Below are 19617 nucleotides of genomic sequence, written 5' to 3'. Positions count from 1 at the left end.
AGGTACTTTTGGTGGGAGACAAGAAGAGGCTGGGGGATGTTGACCTGGTGTTGAATGGGGTACGGCTACCCTTGAAAGACCAGGTCCGCAGCCTGGGGGTCATTTTGGACTCCCAGCTGTCCATGGCGGCTCAGGTGTCAGCTGTGAGCCGGACAGCGCTGTATCAACTCCATCCGATACGGCGGCTGCACCCCTTCCTTCCTGACCATCTGCTCCCATCGGTAGTACATGCCCTGGTCTCCTCTCGTTTAGACTACTGTAATGCGCTCTACGTGGGGTTACCCTTGAAGACGGTTCGGAAGCTGCAGCTGGTACAGAATGCGGCAGCTTGCCTGATTAAAGGCAGCTGCCGGCGAGATCACATCACTCCAGTGCTGAAGGAGTTGCACTGGTTACCAGTTGTTTTCCGGGCCAAATTCAAGGTGTTGGTCTTGACCTTTAAAACCCTATATGGTTCCGGCCCAGCCTATCTTAAGGAGCGCCTCCAGCAGCACCAGACAGGCCGCTTAACAAGATCAGCCTCGGATGGCCTTCTCTCTGTCCCATCAGCCAGGACAGCTAGACTGGTGGGGACGAGGGAGAGGGCCTTTTCTGTAGTGGCCCCCACTCTGTGGAACTCCCTCCCTAGGGAACTCCGTCAAGCCCCCTCTTTAATGAGCTTCCGTCATGCATTAAAAACATGGCTGTTCAGGCAGGCATTTGGGGTGGGTTACGGTATTTTAGAAAATGTTTCTATTGTAGAATTTTATTGTTTTATTGTATGTTGTACATCGTCCAGAGTGGCTGGGTGACCAGCCAGATGGGCAATTAATAAATTAAATAATAAATAAATAAAATCTTGTTCTTAGTCATTGTATGTAAGCTGCTCTGTGAGCCTTTTCGGCTGAGAAGCAAGATAAACAATGCTTTAAATAAAAGAAACAAGACAACAAACAGCACCCCCCCGCCGGCTCTTTTCCAGCCACCTTCTGCACTAATGCAAAAGTGGGGCCGAGGGCTGGTCCCTGCAGTCTCCAGGCCGTCACGAGGAACATGATGCTCTTTGGATGGGAGGCCTTCGGCTGCTGCCTGGGTGTCCCCTCTTGTCTGCCACGGCTTCGGGGGGGAACCACAAGCAGAGCCCTGGCCCAGAAGGTGGCTCAGCCTGCGGAGGGCCCTGGCCAGCTTCTCCCCGCCTCTCAGGTGGCTGACCTGCATTGTCACCGGGGGGGGGGGGGGGTCAGCTCCTGCTCGCTCTTCCGCCTGAAGCACTGCGCCGTGGCGGCTGCCTTGGTCCCCTTGCAGCCAGAACGCGGCCAGGTGCTGCAGGCGGACCCCGCACAGAACCCCCAGTCCTGCCCCCAAGCGGCGTTCGGCTCGCGGAGCAGGCGGCCCGCTGCGGCTCCCTGTGTTCCCAGAGCAGCTGCCCCAACGGACGGACGGGGCCCCCAGAACCCTGGGGGAGGGGCTGCAGCTGGGGGGGGAGGGCTGGGGGGAACCTTGCTTTGGCCCTTCCCCACAGGAGTGAGCCAACCCGTGAGATGGAGCCGCCGTTCAGGCAGCTAGTCTCATGCGCCACAAGCAGCAGGCAGACAAGGGCACGTGGCAACGGAGACACTGCCGCAGAGGCTCGGAAACGATTCTGGCAGGGAACCAACCCTACTTCCGCACACAATCGGGGGTTGGAACTGAAGGCTGATGGAGGCTGTGAGGTGCTGCTCTCCAGAATGGTTCTGTGGGAGAAGCCCTTTGACAAGGGAGAGAGAACCTGGCAAAGAAAGGGAAAAGCAGACATCAGACAAGCTGTGCCCTAACGGTGGGCCCTGAATAGCAAGGACCTTGCATGGCCTCTGAGCTGGCTAACCAAGTAATGAATGCACCGCTGGAAAGACACCTTGCAGCCCCCCCCCCCTTTCTGTGGCTGGCATGAGCCACTGTGGCGCGAAAGGCAGAATGCCACTGTGTTGAGGTGAGGACTGGGTTCCACCCGCAGGCAGCTTGGCACTCCCTGGGCATCCCTGGGCCAGCCACAATCTCTCAGCCTCACCCACCTCACAGGGGTTTTGTGAGACTAAAATGGGGAGGGCGAGAACCATGTATGCTGCTCCTTGGAAGAAGGGTGGAATTGGAATGCTTGATTTGGCATCTGCACTGGCTGGGAAACAAACTGGGCATGCTGAGAAGAGACTGTCTTGGGCCCCATCTACATGGCACCGCTTTCACCCCCCCACCCGCCGCAGCTGCGCAGCAATGCAGCTCCGGAGTAGCATCCCCGCGATACACTGGCAGTTTACTGCGCGCTTCCCTACCAGGCTCGCAGCGCCCTTTTTTTGCCATTATACTTAAGTGCGCAGCTGTGCAGGCCCGTGAGCGTGGGGGTGCAACACTTCCTTGGCTGTTTTGTATTTTGGGGGCTCTGCTGTGTCTTTCCCTCCCTCGTTAGTTAAAAATTTCCACGCCATCTGTTTGGCAGTTCCCCAGCCCCAGAATCCCACAACGCTTCGCGCTCTCAAGCGTGAGCGGTACGTGCCTACCCATCGCTCCGAAATGGTGGCCGGAGCGAAGATGGTCCTCCCGCAAGACCCCCCCCCCCCGGCCCTTGGGTACTGAGTCCAAAAGCAACCGTTGCAAAGGTACGAAGCTGCAGAAATGTGTGCAAGTGTGGTTAAATAACTGAAAACGCCTCTCTGTGCCTCTGTAACTGCGCAGCTGTGAAGGGACAGTGGGATAAAGGGGCGTCACAGAGCACTGCAAGTACTACGCACGCCTACAACACGCCCACCGCAAAATGCAAAGTCGGTTCGGGGAAGGACAGGCGGCCTGCAACCGCGGGGAAACCCACAGCAAACCCCCCAAATCGCAGCAAAATGCCACCTCTGAAATCCGCAGTTTCCAGGAGAAAACCACAGATGGCTGCGAAGTGGCGACTACATCATCTGTCCTGAGGGACCTCGACTCGCAGCCGCCCCAGAGTAAAAGGCACGTGTAGATGGGGCCTTGGTCATACCACCTTTGTATGCCCCAGTCAGCATGACAGACCAGGGAGGTTTGCTCAACTCTGGACATGCCTGGAGCTGGCTGGATTTCACAACTCACAGAAGAAGTACCTCCTGCCTTTGACCACCAGCTCGCTTGAGGACCTGGCTGATGAAATTTCACCATGGATGAAATTACTCCAAGGACTTTTGTTGGCACAGCTCTCCCTAACAGAGGATCTGGAGCAGAAGGATGGAGGAGGCCAAGCATGTTGGGGGCCAGGCTGGTAATGTATTGTTGGCCTTGCAACAGCCACAATTTCATGTCAGAGATTCGATGTGGCACACTGGCTAGACTGTTGGACAAGGAGGGAGGAGGACATCAAAAGTCAAGGCCCCAATCATCCACAAAGCTTACTGAGTGAACCTCACCTAACTCACAGGGTTGAATCATAAAATCATAGAATAGTAGGGTTGGAAGGGGCCTACAAAGCCATCGAGTCCAACCCCCTGCTCAATGCAGGAATCCGAGTCAGAGCATCCCTGACAGACGGCTGTCCAGCCTCGTTTTGATTGAATGCCTCCAGTGTGGGAGAGCCCACCGCCTCCCTAGGTCATGGGTTCCATTGTCGTATTGCTTTAACAGGAAGTTCCTCCTGATGTTCAGTCGGAATCTGGCTTCCTGTAACCTGAGCCCATGATTCCATGTCCTGCACTCTGGGATGATCGAGAAGAGATCCTGGCCTTCCTCTCTGGGACAACCTTTCAAGTCCTTGAAGAGCGCTATCATATCTCCCCTCAGTCTTCTATTCTCAAGGCTAAACAGGCCCAGTTCCTTCAGTCTCTCTTCATAGGGCTTTGTTTCCAGTCCCCTGATCACCTTTGTTGCCCTCCTCTGAACCCTCTCCAGTTTGTCTGCATCCTTCTTCAAGTGCAGTGCCCAGAACTGGACACAGTACTCCAGATGAGGCCTAACCAGTGCTGAGTAGAGAGGAACTAGGACTTCCCAGGATTTGGAAGCTATGCTTCTATTAATGCAGCCCAAGAGAGCATTTGCCTTTTTTGCAGCCACATCACATTGTTGGCTCATATTCAGCTTGCGATCGACAACAATGCCAAGATCCTTTCTTGCTTGTAGTGTGGTTGAGCCACATATCCCCCACCTTGTAGCTGTGCATTTGATTTCTTTTTCCTAGATGCAGAACTTGGCATTCATCCCTATTAAATGTCATTCTGTGGTTTTCTGCCCAGCGCTCCAGTCTATCCAGATCACTTTGAATTTTGTTTCTGTCTTCCAAAGTATTACCTATCCCGCCCCATTTTGTGTCATCTGCAAATTTGATCAGCATTCCCTGCACCTCCTCCTCCAAGTCATTAATACAAATGTTGAAGAGCACTGAGCCCAGGACCAAGCCCTGCGGTACCCCACTCGTTACCTCTCCCCAGTTGGAGAAGGTCCCATTGATAAGAACTCTTTGAGTCCAGTTCTGTACCCAACTGTGGATCCACCGGATCGTTGTTTCATCTAGCCCACTTTGAGGTAGTTTGCTAATCAGGATATCATGGGGCACTCTGTCGAAAGCTTTGCTGAAGTCGAGGTATATGATGTCTACAGCATTCCCACGGTCCACAAGGGAGGTTACTTGATCAAAAAATGAGATCAGTTTCGTCTGGCAGGATTTGTTCTTGACAAATCCAGGTTGGCTTCGAGTCATCACTGCATTGTTTTCAAGGTGCTTACAGATGGATTACTTTATCACCTGCTCCAGAATTTTCCCAGGAATTGATGTCACACTGACTGGTCTGTAGTTCCCAGGTTCCTCCTTTTTACCCTTTTTGAAGACAGGGACAACATTAGCCCTCCTCCAGTCATCTGGCACGTCCCCCATCCTCCAGGATTTCTCAAAGAGAATAGTCAGCGGTTCTGAGGGTTCTTCTGTCAGTTCCTCTATTACTCTAGGATGCAGTTCATCTGGCCCTGGAGATTTGAATTTATTCAAAGTAATTAAGTGTCCCTTGACCATATGCCTATCGATCTCAAGCTGCAATCCTGCTCCTTCAGCCTGTACTTCACCTTTGCCAGGGGGCTCCTAGACCCTCTTTTGGGAGAAGACTGAGCCGAAGTAGAAATTGAGCACCTCTGCCTTTTCTTTGTCATCTGTTATCATTTTGCCATCCTTATTTAATAGCTGAACCACCATTTTTTTCCTCTGCCTTTTACTATGCACGTAGCTGAAGAAAGCTTTTTTGTTGCTTTTAGCATCCCTCGCTAACCTCAGCTCGTTCTCAGCTTTCGCCTTCCTGATGCCATCCCTGCAATTCTGTGCTACCTGCCTGTACTCTTCTGTTATTGCTTGGCCTTCCCTTCACTTCCTATGTGTGTCCTTTTTTGTTTTCAGGTCATCTCTAAGCTTTTTGTGAAGCCACATTGGCTTCTTCTGTTGTCTTCCGCCTTTTCTTCTTGTTGGAATTGTTTGTAATTGTGCCTTGAGAATTTCCTTTTTTAAAACTCCCACCCATCTTGGACTCCTTTTCTCATTAGCGTCGCTTGCCATGGGACCTTACTGATCATTGTTCTCAGTTTATTAAAATCAGCTTTCCTAAAATCCAGGGTACGCATTTGACTACACTCGGCTTTTGCTTCCCTTAGAACCAAGAACATGGTCTCTTTCCCCCAGAGATCCTGTAACTGCTACTTTATCCACTAAGGGCCTTCTCTGTGGTGGCCCCCACTCTGTGGAACTCCCTCCCTAGGGAACTCCGCCATGCCCCCTCTTTAATGATCTTCCGCCCTCCATTAAAAACGTGGTTTTCAGCAGGCATTTGGGGTGGGTTAGTGTAATTTTAGAAATGTGATGTTTTTAATGTTGAATTTTATTGTTTTGAACTGTTTTTATTGTTGTATCTCGCCCAGAGTGGCTGGGTGACCAGCCAGATGGGCGATTAATAAATTTAATTAATAAATAAATAAGTAATCTCTGTTGGTTAGGATCAAGTCAAGGATAGCTGATCCTCTAGTTCCTACCACTACTTTCTGTAGGAGGAAGTTATCTGCCACACAAGTCTGGAATTTCCTGGAGGGGCCATGTTTTGCAGAATTTGTCTCCCAACAAATATCGGGGAAATTGAAGTCCCCCATTACTACTACAGCATGCTTCCTTGAAACACTGGCAATTTGCTTTTCAAAAGTTTCATCCTCATCTTCTCCTCGATTGGGTGGCCGGTAATAGACTCCGACCACCAGGTTCCTTTTATTCTTTGCTCCATTTATTTTGATCCAGATGCGCTCGATGGGGCTACCAAGCTCATCCTCCTGTATTTCTGTGCAGAGAAATGTTATTTCTCACATACAGTGCAACCCCACCTCCCTTTCTGTTCCTCCTGTTCTTTTTGAACAAGTTATATCCTTCAATTGCTGTATGCCAGTCATGAGAGTCATCCCACCAAGTCTCAGTTACACCTATCAAGTCATACTTTCCCTCCTGTATTAAGAGTTGAAGTTCGTTCTGTTTGTTTCCCATACTCTGGGCATTAGTATATAGACACCAAAGACGATGTGCTTCATAGTCTGGCTTTCTTCCTACATGTTTGTGAAGACTATTATTGGGCGCTATTAGAGCTGTTCTCTCCATTGCAGTGCATGAGCCTTTGTCAATTGTTACCCCCAACTTTACATCTTCCTTCCCTGTAGGATTCAGTTTAAAGCCCTCCTGATGAAGTTCTTCATGCTGTGGCCAAACACATTCTTCCCAGCCTTTGTGAGGTGCAACCCGTCCCTTGCCAACAGCCCATCTTCCAGGAAGTAGAGCCTGTGGTCCCAGAATCCAAATCTCTCTCGTCAGCACCATCTTCGTAGCTAGTCATTCTCCTGCAGTATTTTTCTTTCCCTTTCTATCCCTCTTCTAACTACTGGAAGGATGGATGAGAAAACTATCTGGGCCCCAAAGTTCTTGAGTTTCCTTCCGAAAGCTTCAAAGTCTGACGTGATTTCTTTGTAGCGCCGCTTGGCGGTATCATTTGTTCCCACATGGATGAGAAGAAAGGGATACCTGTCAGTGGGCTTTATGAGTGCAGGCAACCCTTCAGTCACGTCTCTAATCCACCCTCCCGGGAGACAACATACCTGGTGAGTCCACGGGTCTTTGCAACATACTTGGGTCTCGATCCCACGCAGCAAGGAGTCTCCCACTACTGCCACTCTTCTCTTCTTCTTGTAGGCCTGGGTTTCATTGCCTCTATTTGACTGACCGTCAGCCTCTTGCTCGCTCTCATGCCAGTTCCCCTGTAATTCTTCCTCTGCAGGCTGTCCTCCAGTCTCATCCTCAAGTTGCTGTGAGCATAAAATACATATGTGGGGGGGGTGTGTGTGGACGAGATACATGTGTAATCACTAAATAGCAGTAACCCTGTTGATATGAGGCAGGGCCAAGCGGAGAGCCCTGGGCACCTGCTCTATTTAGGGGACAGTCATGAGGCAAAGAAAGGAGCCTTGAGCTACCCGTGGAGTTCATCTTCCCAGCAGAGACAGGAAAGCGTTCTTCCAGTTCTGGCTGCAGTTTCTGGCCTTGTACAACCTGCTAGTTGGACAGAGGGGGAGGCCAAACTGAGGTTGTTTTGGACCTAAAGCCGTCTAAGGTTGTAACCACAGCTTCTCAAGTCTTACAATGGTGAACAGCTTTGTTTAGAGCTTCAGAGGTCTCCGCTGCTCTCCCCTCCAGAGGAAAGTGCCCTCAATGTCCTCCGCAGCTCAGGGAACAAAAATACTTTTATGTTGGGCCTTTTGAGAATGCCAGCTCAGCATCTGAAAACGATAACCTGCAGCTATGTTCCCCTTTCCCCTAGACAGTCCCCTTCAACCATACATTTAACACACACTGCGCAGGACACGCTCTTCCCTGCATAGGACACGCTTGTCCTTTTTGTCACAAGAAAGAAGAAAGGGGGGTGGGTCACGGGCCATCAGCCTGCGTACAGAGAAACGCCGCCCAGGTGCAACAAGCTCAGCACACAAAGCAGAATCGCCGTGCATGCTACATGCATCAGAGCAGCTGGACAGGGAATGAGCTTCTGCGTGGGGCATGCGAGACAGAAAAGGCGCGTGAGAGCGAGAGCGCCCAGAGTGACAACATTCGACATTGTGCCCCTGCCTCTGCCCGCCCCCTCATCAAGAGCTACGGGAGTACTGCAGGAGTTTTTTAAATAAACGTTTGGGGCCGTACGTGGGCTAGAACAACGAAGGACGCTGCAGAGATGCCAAGGAGGGTCACAGACCCTGGATCACCCCCCAAAGGCTCAATGTTCTGGATCCACTGGAAAGCTGCCAGGTGATTCAAGAAGGCCCAGTTCCCCCTCGCACTCTCACCCCCTCTGCTAAAAAGATGACAGCAAGCAGTCTGAGAGACCAGCTGGATTTGGAGGAAGGAGCGGGTCCCGCTCCGAACTGAACCCGTCCTCCAATGCCAAGGAGAGATTTCTATGGGGTAGGGTCTCATCCGTGCAGCGGAGAGGAGAATCAACCTGGTAAGTCAGCCAAACACACCTTGAGGTAAGGTGCGCACCTTGCGCACTTGGTGAAACTGGCCCTGGATTCACCACACAGGGGCAAATTTGGGGTCAGGGATGCTTAGGAAGCAACAGGCAGGGCGTTGAGCAAGGAAGGGAGGGCTGGCCAATTCAGTCTGCTCTGGATTCACACATCGCTCAATGGGCCTTAGGAGCTGCTCTAGTTGGCAATGGAGGCCAGACCGCCCCTCAGCCCAAGCACACAGACCTGCCCTGGCCACAGCAGCTCAGCCCCGGAGCGTGAGCAGCTCTGCAGGGATGTCCTTCCATCAATCTGCACAGCTATGGACGCCTGGTGTTGTATGGAGGCAGCCAGAACTCAGATATGTTTGAGGCTGAAGGAAGGTGATTGGGGCATAGGGAGCTGCAGGTGGCTGCACAGCAGCTCTGGACTTAAGAGAAGATGTTTCAGATCTCCGAGAGTAAAGTTCAGGGTGCCTTTGGAGCCTCTCTTGTGCTATGGGTGCCACAGGCAAGCATTGTGAATCCAAGATAGAACTCTCCGGGTGCATTCTAGAGAGGGGATCATTTTTCAGAGAGCTGAAGAGGAATCGCTGGTCAGGGGGGCAGGGGCCTCAACCTGCTTTTGTCTTTATCAAGCAGGCTTAGAAACTTGTACTGCTTCAAAAACCTGTTTGACCAGAGGCCTGAGTGGAACAAAAGAAACAGAAACATTCCACAGGAGGGAAGGGAAGCCCTTTCAGCTCTTGTTTGTGTTCTCTCCACTCCCACCTTGCCTTACAGACCACTTTAAGCCTGAGATGTGAAAATGCCACAGGTTCAGTGAGGAATGGAGGGCAGGAGACGTGACTAGCGGGTGTCCTGCCCACTGTCATCTCTGCAGAACAGGAGGCAGTGGACTTTCCTTGAGTTGTATTGAGTTCATTGGTGTGTGATTTTATATCTCATGTTTTGACCGAGATGAACCCCACTGCAGCCTACAACAGATTCATGGAATCATAGAATCATAGATTACACCTCTGCCTTCATTATTGTGGGGTATAACTCAAACCCCCTTTATTCAATTTATCTGAAGCCCAACTTAATATCTTATACTCTACACTATCATTTAACCTTTTTCCAAACTTAGCCAAAAGTTACACTTATTTATAAGTCCCATATTTTCTGGAGAAGTTATCTCAGTTGACAGTAAGCGGGCAGAGTGTTCTCTGTGGAAGTGATGTGTCCTCCAGAGTGGAACGGCCTGTCCTTTTCTTGACGTTCCTTTTTCCTTCACTTTCTCCCAACTACCTTGTTATTCCATATCCTCCTCATCAACCTCCTTAAGAAAATCCACTGCTGCATATCCCAATGGGAATTCCAATTTAAGAGCTATAAACAACTCTGCCATTTTTTTGAGTGAGAAGACTGTACGTGACCCACCTTCACAGGTAACTGTGGGAAGCCCCAACGACACTGAATCCTTCTCTTGCAATTTCAATGCAAAGGGGCGTAACTCCCTCCGTCTACGCAATGTTTCAGGGGCCAGGTCTTGTAGCACCATCACTGGGTTGTTATACTTGATCTCCTTCAGTCCCCTCAAACGTCTCAATAATTCCTCCTTCAAAGTAGAACGGGCAAAACAAATAACTATGTCTCTGACACCCGTTCCTCCCACGGGTCAAGGCCCTAATGCTCTATGAGCTCTCTCAAAATCTTCCACCAATACCGGAAAATTCGGAAGTAACTTTGCAAACCATTGAGATAGAAATGCTTTCAAATCTCCTCTTTCCACATCTTCAAAAATTCCACATACGTGAATATTCTGGCGTCTGGAACGGTTCTCCGCCTCCTCCAACTTATATGTAACATGCAAAGTCTCTCTTCTTAACCTATTAATACTTTATTTCCAGCTGCCATATCAAAAGCCCCAGAGGCGATGGTTTCAACTGCTTCTATTCAGACCCAGCTCCAACAGGTTCTTGTCTAATAAACCAGCCGTCCCCACCATCAACTCTTCCTTTAATGTCTGTAGTTGTTTTGCTAAGTCCCCTCTTATCTGACCTGCCTCCCGAGTCACAGTCACCATCTTATCTGTACTCATAGTGTCCAGAGCTGGAGAGATGGCCGTCCTTTCCAAAGGCTTAAAGAAGTCCTTCCACTTCTGAGGGTTCTCGCCAGTTTGCTCTGCTTGTTCAGCTCGTTAGTCTGTAACTTATGCTCCAAAAAATGGGGTCTTAGGGCCAGAGTGTTGCTATGGGTGGAGGAGCTCTCACCCAGTGCCCTACATCCGCTGCAGTCAAGCCACGCCCCCTTTGCCGGCCCTTTCTGTGATGACAAGCGGCTGTCGGTAGTATGCTCCCTAGCAGATATTTTGGAAAAAATAAACACACTTAATCTGTCCCTTCAAGGTAAAGGTGATGTTTTAACAATGAGTGATAAACTGCTTTTCAAAAGAAACTCATGCAATGGAGAGTATTTTGAAAATGGATGTTTGGAAAAGTTTCCATCGGTATGTGGTTTGTTGCTGAAAATGATCTGCCAGGGATGCTCTGACTTGGATTCCTGCATTGAGCAGGGGGTTGGACTCCCATGGTCTTATAGACCCCTTCCAACCCTACTATTCTATGATTCTGTGTGTGTCACCTATAAAAACCTCCATATCTGCACACCTAAAAAACTTGGAAATGGGATTTTCAAATCTGTTTTAAAATCTTCCAAATGAAGTTTCAGTGAATTTTAAACCCATTTGTTGAAACTATAAAAATGCAACACCTTCCGATTAGTTGGCAAGAACAACAGATTAACATCCAGGAAGATGGAAATTTACTAGCTGAATTTCAACAAAAACCTTTGCATAATTGGTGGATGGGATTGAAAAATGAGTATTATGATTTAGTACGCGCAGCCAAAGATGCTCTTCTTCCATTTGGATCTATGTATCTTTGAGAGGTGTCTTTTTCAGCTATGACAGCCATTAAAACCAAGTATCGAAATAAACTGAACTTAGAACCAGACCTTCGAATCGCTGTATCACGAAGTGTTAAACCAAGATTTTCAAAAATAATGAAGCATCTTCAATCACATTGCTCTCACTAAAAAATATTATCAGTAATATTTTTACTAAGAGCAAAAAGGGGTTTTGTGCCGTTAATAAATAAAATTGGACTCAATGGTCTTATAGGCCACTTCCAACCCTTTTATTCTATGAAAATAAAATTCAAAAATATTGTTTATTTCATATTTATCTTGTCCTTTTAAAATTTCTATTTTTGTGTATGTTTTATAATGTACATGATATATTAGTACAGTAGTACATGCATATGATTTGTAAATAAATATACATATATTGGGGGGTGCTCAAAAATTTTCACTGATGGGGTGCGTGATCAAAAAATCTACTAAGGGATGGTGCAGATAGTTCATCAGAGCTGCCACTGCCCTCCAAACATACATACCTTGTTCCACCATCGGGTAAGTTGTAGACAGGAGACCCACAAGCAGGACATGAGTGCACTAGCACCCTCCTGCCCATGTTCGCCAGCAACTGGTGCACATAGGTTTTCTGCCTCTGACACTGAAGCATAGAGGCATCAGGACTAATGGCCATGGGCAGCCTTCTCCTCCAGGAATTTGTCCCACCTCCTTTTAAAGCTATCCAAAGTGGTGGCCATAGCTACACCCTGTGGTAGTGAATTCCATAGTTTAACTCTGCGCTGTGTGAAGAAGTCCTCCCTTTGATCTGTCCTGAATCTCCCTCCAGTCAGCTTCATGGGATGACCCCCTCTTCTAGGATTTTGAGAGAGGGAGAAAAATGTCTCCCTGTCCACATTCTCCACACCAGGCATAATTTTGTACACCTCTATCATGTTCCCCCCTGCCTTGCCTTTTCCCCAAGCTAAACAATCCCAGCTGCTGTAATCTTCCCTCACTGGGGAGATCTCCAGCCCCTTAATCATTTTAGTAATCTGTAAACCTACCTCACAGGACTGTTGTGAGGATAAAGTGGAGAAGGCGATCATGTACTCCACCTTGGGCGCCTTAGAGGAATGGGCAGGCTGCGAATGTAACAAATGCCTTAAAAAGAGCCCCTTGCTGCCCCTCAGGCAAGGGGAGACCAGCCTGGCCTGAGGTGCGCTTAAATGCCTGCTTGGAGCTGGCCCCTGGTTCTCCTCTCTCTCTACTCCCCATTTCCCTTGTATCTCTGGTCACTGGAGTTTGTAAGCCTGATTGATGGCAGGACCTCTCTCTCTTTTATTATTATTGATGGGAACCACTTTAGGAGACAATCACTGTCTGAAAAGCTGGGTAAAAATGCAGTAAATAATGCAGTAAATGCAGTAAAACTTAATAAGGTATAACTTATTATAGTCACCAATATTATTTTAAAATCAGCCCCAGGTTTTTAACACCTTAGGGCACAACCCTATTGTTGGCTGGGGAATGCTGGGAGTTGTAGGACCTTCTCATGCCTAAACATGCATAAGATTATGCCCTTAGACTGTTCTTTGTGTTGCCTTTTAGACCAAAATGTAATTTAAAACAAAAGTCAAATGCACTTTTATGCTTTTATGGCTGTTTTGAATCCTGTGGTTGTTAATGTGTTGTTTTTCCCCTTTCTTGCAAGCCTCTCTGGGCACGTCTTGGTAGAAAAGTAGGATATAAATACTAATTCCAAATGTACTTCATTAGTAAATATGCTTAAGATTGCATGTATGTGTCTGCACTAGATCCCTGAGATTAATACTGTGCATTTTTACTCAGAAATAAGCCCCGCTGAGTTCAGGGAGATTTACTCCCATGTAAGCATGCATGATATTGCAGCCTAAGATTGCTAGGTAATATGCTTTCAAATGGGGTTATATTTCTAAATGTATTACTGCTTCTACAGACTGAAATAATCCTGTACATGTCTACTCAGAAGTAAGCGCCAATGAGTTCAGTGGGACTTACTCCCAGATAAGTGAGTACGGGATTGCAGCCTAAATGTGGTGTAGTGGCGAGAGTGTTGGACTGGGAGCCAGGAGATCTGAGTTCTAGTCCCCACTCGGCCATGGAAGCTCACTGAGTGACTTTGGGCCCGTCACAGACTCTCAGCCCAACCCACCTCACAGGGTTGTTGTTGTGAGGATAAAATGGAGGAGGAGGAGGAGGAGGACTATGTACGCCGCTTTGGGTTCCTTAAGGAGGAAAACAGGCAGGATATAAATGCAATAAAATAAATAAATAAATAAATAAATGGTATAACAGGAAAAATTAAGGGACCCCTGATTTAGAGACCCCTTAGAGTGCCCATCCAATCCTAGCTGATGGATTGAGGCAAAGATGTTTGAAGCTCCTCCACTCTCAGCGCTTGACTGCAAGTCGCGGTTCCATTTTCTGAATTGGCCAGTATGACGTGGTGACCTCGCCTCTGCTTTCAATACTCATAAAGCCAACGGTGCTCATCACCCAGATCACAGCGCCCCAACTAGGCTGCTGCGCCCACTGTTCCTGGGACACCGTTGCTTTACTTTCCATTCAAGGGCAGGTACAAAGATTTGCACTGATAGACAGTTAAGAGAAATGCCCATATTCCGCTGACATTAAGCTAGGGGGAGTAAAATCAACATTTTAATAAAATGTAATCATTAACTCTAGTGTGGAGAAAGGTGACACAAAGGTTGCCAAGATTCACCTTCCAAAAATAAGAACTGCATTTAAAGCAGGAAATAGTAACCACACACCTCTTGGCATTTAAGATCAGAACAGCGTGCTGGATCAGACCCAGGGTCCATCTAGTCCAGCATTCCGTTCACACAGTGGCCGACCAGCTGTTGACCAGGAACCCACAAGCAGGACTCAAGTGCGACAGCACCCTCCCACCCATGTTCCCCAGCAACTGGTGGTGCGCTGCCTCTGATCCTGGAGGTAGCACTGAGGCATCAGGACTAGTAGCCATTAATAGCCTTCACCTCCAAGAATTTGTCTAACCCCCTTTTAAAGCCATCCAAAGTGGTGGCCATCGCTACTTCTTGTGGTAGCGAATTCAATAGTCTGACTCTGCACTGTGTGAGGAAGTCCTTCCTTTTATCTGTCCTGAATCTCCCACCCATCAGCTTCATGGGAGGACCCCAGGTTCTAGTATTATAGAAGAGGGAGAAAATGTCACCCTATCCACATTCTCCACATCATGCATAATTTTGTACACCTCTATCACGTCTCCCCTTACTCGCCTTTTTTTCCAAGCGAATCAATCCCAGCTGTTGTAATCTTCCCTCACAGGGGAGATGCTCCAGTCCCTTGATCATTTTAGTTGCCTTTTTCTGCACTTTTTCCAACTCTACAATATCTTTTTTTTAGGACCAGAACTGTACACAATACTCTAACTGTGGGCGCACCATTGATTTCATGGAATCATAGAATAGTAGGGTTGGAGGGGGCCTAAAAGGCCAACCAACCTCCTGCTCAATGCAGGAATTCAAGTCAAAGCATCTCTGACAGATGGCTGTCCAGCCTCGTCTATCTATATACGGGCAGTTTGATCTTTGAATTCTTTGACAAGAATTCATCAAAAACTTCATCTTTTGTCACTGCTTGCTGAAATCCCTGAAAGATGAGGACAACAGTGGATACCAAAGTAACCGGTAACCAGACTAGTGTGTGCATTTTAGGGGTGTGTGTGATTCAGCAACCCTTAGACAGGAGCAGTTCATCTCCTCCCAGGAAGACATCCACAGAACAGCTCTTCCTTTTTTTTCTCAAATAAAATGCAAAATATTTCCAAGGGTAGTGCTGTTTATCTCCAATATAAAAACCAGATCTTGTCCATGATTGCTGTAATGTCTCTTGGGCATGGTTAACGTGGGGGTGAGCATACCTGCTGAGATTGCAATCCACCCCTAGGCTCTGTTCTCTAGAAAGCACCCTACTTTCACAACAGGTTCTTTATTATTACAATACATGTGGGAAGTAACTTCTGAGGAGTCACATGTCACCCTGCCTCAGCTCCAAGGCCTGCAGTAACAGAGGGAGAGGCCGCCAGTATTATTTTTACTCATCGCTAAGAGCTCCTCTCCATCTTTTGTCCACTGCTGCTGCCTGCCAGGCTTTTGAAGCAGTTGGCCTTTCAGCATAAGAAGTCCTTTGACTTATCTTACTTTATACCCCAGGTTTTGGCCTTCTGGGGGCTTGTTTGGTTTAAAGAACCAAAGAATGTTTAATCTCACAGTGAATCTGGTTGTAGTTATTACATGCTCGAACACAGAGCTAGTTTCCTCTGATGTTGGATAGAATCATAGGGATGGAAGGGACCTCAAAAGTCATCTAGTCCAACTCCCTGCTAATGTAGGAAATCCACTATTACAGCATCCCTGACGGAGGCCATCCACCCTCTGCTTAAAAGCTTCTAACGTGTCCACTACCTTCTGAGGTAGTGTCAAACAATGTATACCATCAGGACATTTTGCTTAATGTTTAGTTGGAATCCTCTTTCTTGTATTTTGGTTCAGGTCCTACTCTATTGAGCAACAGAAAACAAACTGGCTCTTTCATCTTTTGTGGCAGCTCTTCAAGTATTTGAAGATGGCTCTCATATTGCCTCTTAATTGCCTTTTCTCCATGTTAGACATGCCCACCTCCTTCAATCTTTCCTCTCAGGATGGGGTCTCAAGCCCTTCACCATCTGGACATGTTCCAGTTTGTTGATATCCTTCTTAAACTGCAGTACCCAGAAATGGACAGAGTACAAATCCTGCCAGATGAATCTGATCTCATTTTTTGACCAGGTAACCTCCCTTGTAGACTGTGGGAATGCTGTGAAAATAACATACCTCGACTTCAGCAGAGCTTTCGACGAAGTGCCCCATGATATCCTGATCAGCAAACTAGCTCGATGAAACAACGATCTGGGGGATCCACAGTTGGCTACAGAATCAGACTCAAAGAGTGGTTACCAATGGGATCTTCTCCAACTGGGAAGGGGTAACGAGCAGGGTACTGCAGGGCTCAGTCCTGGGCCCAGTGCTCTTCAACATTTTTATGAATGACTTGGAGAAGGAGGTGCAGGGAATGCTCATCAGATTTGCAGATGACACAAAATTGGGCAGGATAGCTAATACCTTGGAAGACAGAAACAAAATTCAAAGTGATCTTGATAGACTGGAGCGCTGGGCAGAAAACAACAGAATGATACTTGGCTCAACAATACTACATGCGAGAAGGATCTTGGAATTGTGGTAGATCACAAGCTGAATATGAGCCAACCATGTGATGTGGCTGCAAAAAAGGCCAATGCTCTTTTGGGCTGCATTAATAGAACCATAGCTTCCAAATCCCGGGAAGTTCCCCTCTACTCAGCACTGGTTAGACCTCATCTGGAGTATGATGTGTCCAGTTCTGGGCACCACATTTTAAGAAGGACGCAGACAAGCTGGAGAGGGTTCAGAGGAGGGCAACAAAAATGATGAACAGGGGACTGGAAACAAAGCCCTATGAGGAGAGACTGAAAGAACTGGGACCGTTTAGCCTTGAGAAGACTGAGGGGAGATGACAGCGCTCTTCAAGTACTTGAAAGGTTGTCACAGAGAGGAAGGCCAGGATCTCTTCTCCATCATCAGAGTGCAGGACACGGAATAATGGGCTCAAGTTACAGGAAGCCAGATTCCGGCTGAACATCAGGAAAAACTTCCTGAGTGTCAGAGCAATACGGCAATGGAACCAATTACCTGGGGAGGTGGTGGGCTCTCCCACACTGGAGGCCTTCAAGACGAGGCTGGACAGCCATTTGTCAGGGATGCTCTGACTTGGATTCCTGCATTGAGCAGGGGGTTGGACTCGATGGCCTTGTAGGCCCCTTCCAACCCTACTATTCTATGATTCTATGATTCTATGATCATCCCAGAGTGCAGGACACAGAATCATGGGCTCAATCCTCCTGACTGTTAGAGCAATACGACAATGGAACCAATTCCCTGGGGAGGTGGTGGGCTCTCCCACACTGGAGACCTTCAAGATGAGGCTGGACAGCCACCTGTCAGGGATGCTCTGACTTGGATTCCTGCATTGAGCAGGGGGTTGGACTCGATGGTCTTGTAGGCCCCTATTCTGTGATCATTACTTCTCGTGATCAAGGCACTATACTTCTGTTGGTGTAGCTTGGAACTGCATTAACCTCTTTAGTTGCCACATTGCACTGCTGACTCATGTTTAGCTTGTTGTCTACTAAAGCGCCTAGATGGGGGAAGCCTCTTGGGAGGAGTCCGTGAGGAAGGAGTGGCCAGAGTCGAGCTGCGCCTCTGGAGCCAGAGCTTGTCTCTGTCCCGGCCCACCAGGTATTTAAGGTGAGACTGCCACAGGCAGCACCTTGGCAATGTGCCTCGGAGGTGTGCCTTGGTGATGCTGCGTGTGCACTCAGCGTCGCACAGGAGGCTGCCCACGTCAAGATGCTTCTCCAGTCCAAGTGGTCCCTAGATTACATCGGAACATACTGTGGTGTGACAACTCATCTTGAAACATAGAAGAACATTCTATGGGATTTGGTCTCACCAATGTTCTGTTCTAGCAAAATGGGTGTTATAGTTACTCTGTGATACTTTATTTCGGACTGGTGGAGGCACTATACAGGGGTTTATTACCTCAAACCTATCTTAACATATGTTCTTAACATATTTACTTTTTTTAGTTAGAATTATATTTTTGTGTTTTTTCATAGTTTTAGAGCAGATAAGGCTAAAATATCCTTTTTCAGTTGCTAAAGTTCTTCGGTGCCTACAGAAACAATTTTAAAGCGGAATGTTTGCTGACTTATCTTTTTAGTTTGCTTGGTTTTAGAAGAATTTTACTATTATTTTAAAATAATTTTCTAAGTATTTTTTCTCTTGGCAGATGACTTCTCATTTTTAAATATTTTAAGGTTCTCATTTCTTAATTGCTAACAGTTTTCCTTTTAAACTGTTCAGCTATATTATTGCTATTAGTCAGAGGTTTTTATTGCATGGTTTAGTCAAGCTTTTAAGGTACGAACACCTGTATTATTAACAACATTACTGTGGCTGGGCCCTGATAGTGAAGCACCTGTTGGGCTTCACTGGTGGGTTGCTATCATTTTTTTTTTAATTAATTCTTATTTTTTTACATAATGATTCTCACCAGAGGAGGGTATAAAGGACTGGGGCTGGTACCAGTGAGAGACGTGGCAGCCTTTGTTCAGGGCCATAATCAACCTAAAATCACTCATTTTTTTCCGCCCCAACTCTGAGAGAAGAAAATTACCAGTTACTGAGTCACCAGGCGCTGCCATGGAGCGATCGTGGATTGGTCATTGGGCCCTCAGTGTCTAACGAAGCCCTTGGATTTGGACTCGGGAGGAAGGCAGGGCAGCCCAGCGGCAGAGTTGGCCTCTGCAGAGGAGGGCCTGCCAGCATCTTGGCGACGGCGCGCACTCCAGGAGGAAGCCCAGAAGGTTCCATTGTTTTGCCTCCCTCGAATGGCTCCAGGGTGAGGAACGGCGACTCGCCTCCTTTTCAACCTGCTGTTTACTCTAACTCAGATGATGATGGGAGCTTCATACACGATTCGCACGCCGTCACCAACTTGCGTCGCGACAGCACGAGCGGCTGGGCCCCGTCTGATGGCCGGCCAGATGGCACGTTCCTGCCTGAGCGCCGGGGCTTCTGATCCCCCGACGGGCTTTGTACGAGCCCAACCGAGTGGGGGAGACGCGGCCATCCCGGGAGAAACTGAGATGAAGAACAGCGAACGAAGGTCTAACCTAGAGACCCGCGCTGGAATCGCCGCGGGGCCCACCGAACAAGCGCGCCGGCCGAGCAGGGGCAACTGCGCAGCACACGAGGGCGCGAATAAGGAACAACACGTCTGGCCCGCGGGAATCTAAGCGCGGACGCGCCAGGCCCACCCGCGTCGAGAACGAGCATGAGCAGCGGCGCGAGGGCCACGGGTCCTTCCGAAGCAGTTCGCGAGGCCGCTTAGGGCGCGGGGAGAAAGCGGCGAGAGCCGGGCGGCCCGCCCTGGGCCGAGGGCCGGCGGAAGCGCGCTCCGGGCCGGAGCCAAACGCCCCGCCCGGCCCGCCGAGGGCGCAGGCCACTCGCGCCCTTCGGGACCAGAGGGAGGCGCCGGCCCCGCCCGGAGCCCCCGGACAAGCGCCCGCCCCCCGCCCGCAAGC

General features: G+C 48.5%; 1 protein-coding gene across 6 annotated transcripts; it reads right to left on the bottom strand.

The window, feature by feature from the left end:
* Nucleotides 1-701: 701 nt before the first annotated feature.
* LOC146339184 (uncharacterized) lies at nucleotides 702-19556 on the bottom strand. 6 transcript variants are annotated; one of them, XM_084812366.1, is made up of 4 exons: nucleotides 18708-19556; nucleotides 16268-16555; nucleotides 9900-10077; nucleotides 708-1747 (listed from the first exon to the last, which is right to left on the bottom strand). In XM_084812366.1, the coding sequence occupies exons 2-4, from the start codon at nucleotides 16301-16303 to the stop codon at nucleotides 1548-1550; spliced, it is 414 nt and encodes a 137-aa protein (XP_084668492.1). In that variant the 5' UTR covers nucleotides 16304-16555; nucleotides 18708-19556; the 3' UTR covers nucleotides 708-1547. The 6 variants fall into 6 exon arrangements, 4 of the variants coding, with proteins under 4 accessions (XP_084668492.1, XP_084668490.1, XP_084668491.1 ...); XM_084812364.1 differs by lacking the exon at nucleotides 9900-10077 and adding an exon at nucleotides 7078-7284; XM_084812365.1 differs by lacking the exon at nucleotides 9900-10077 and adding an exon at nucleotides 7108-7284.
* Between the last annotated feature and the right edge of the window lie 61 nt (nucleotides 19557-19617).

This window comes from Heloderma suspectum, chromosome 8 (genome assembly GCF_057233095.1).
Source record: "Heloderma suspectum isolate Gila_16-S chromosome 8, 16-S_ref, whole genome shotgun sequence".
In the NCBI taxonomy this organism is placed as follows: Eukaryota; Metazoa; Chordata; class Lepidosauria; order Squamata; family Helodermatidae; genus Heloderma; species Heloderma suspectum.
This window is presented reverse-complemented; position numbering and strand designations above follow the sequence as displayed.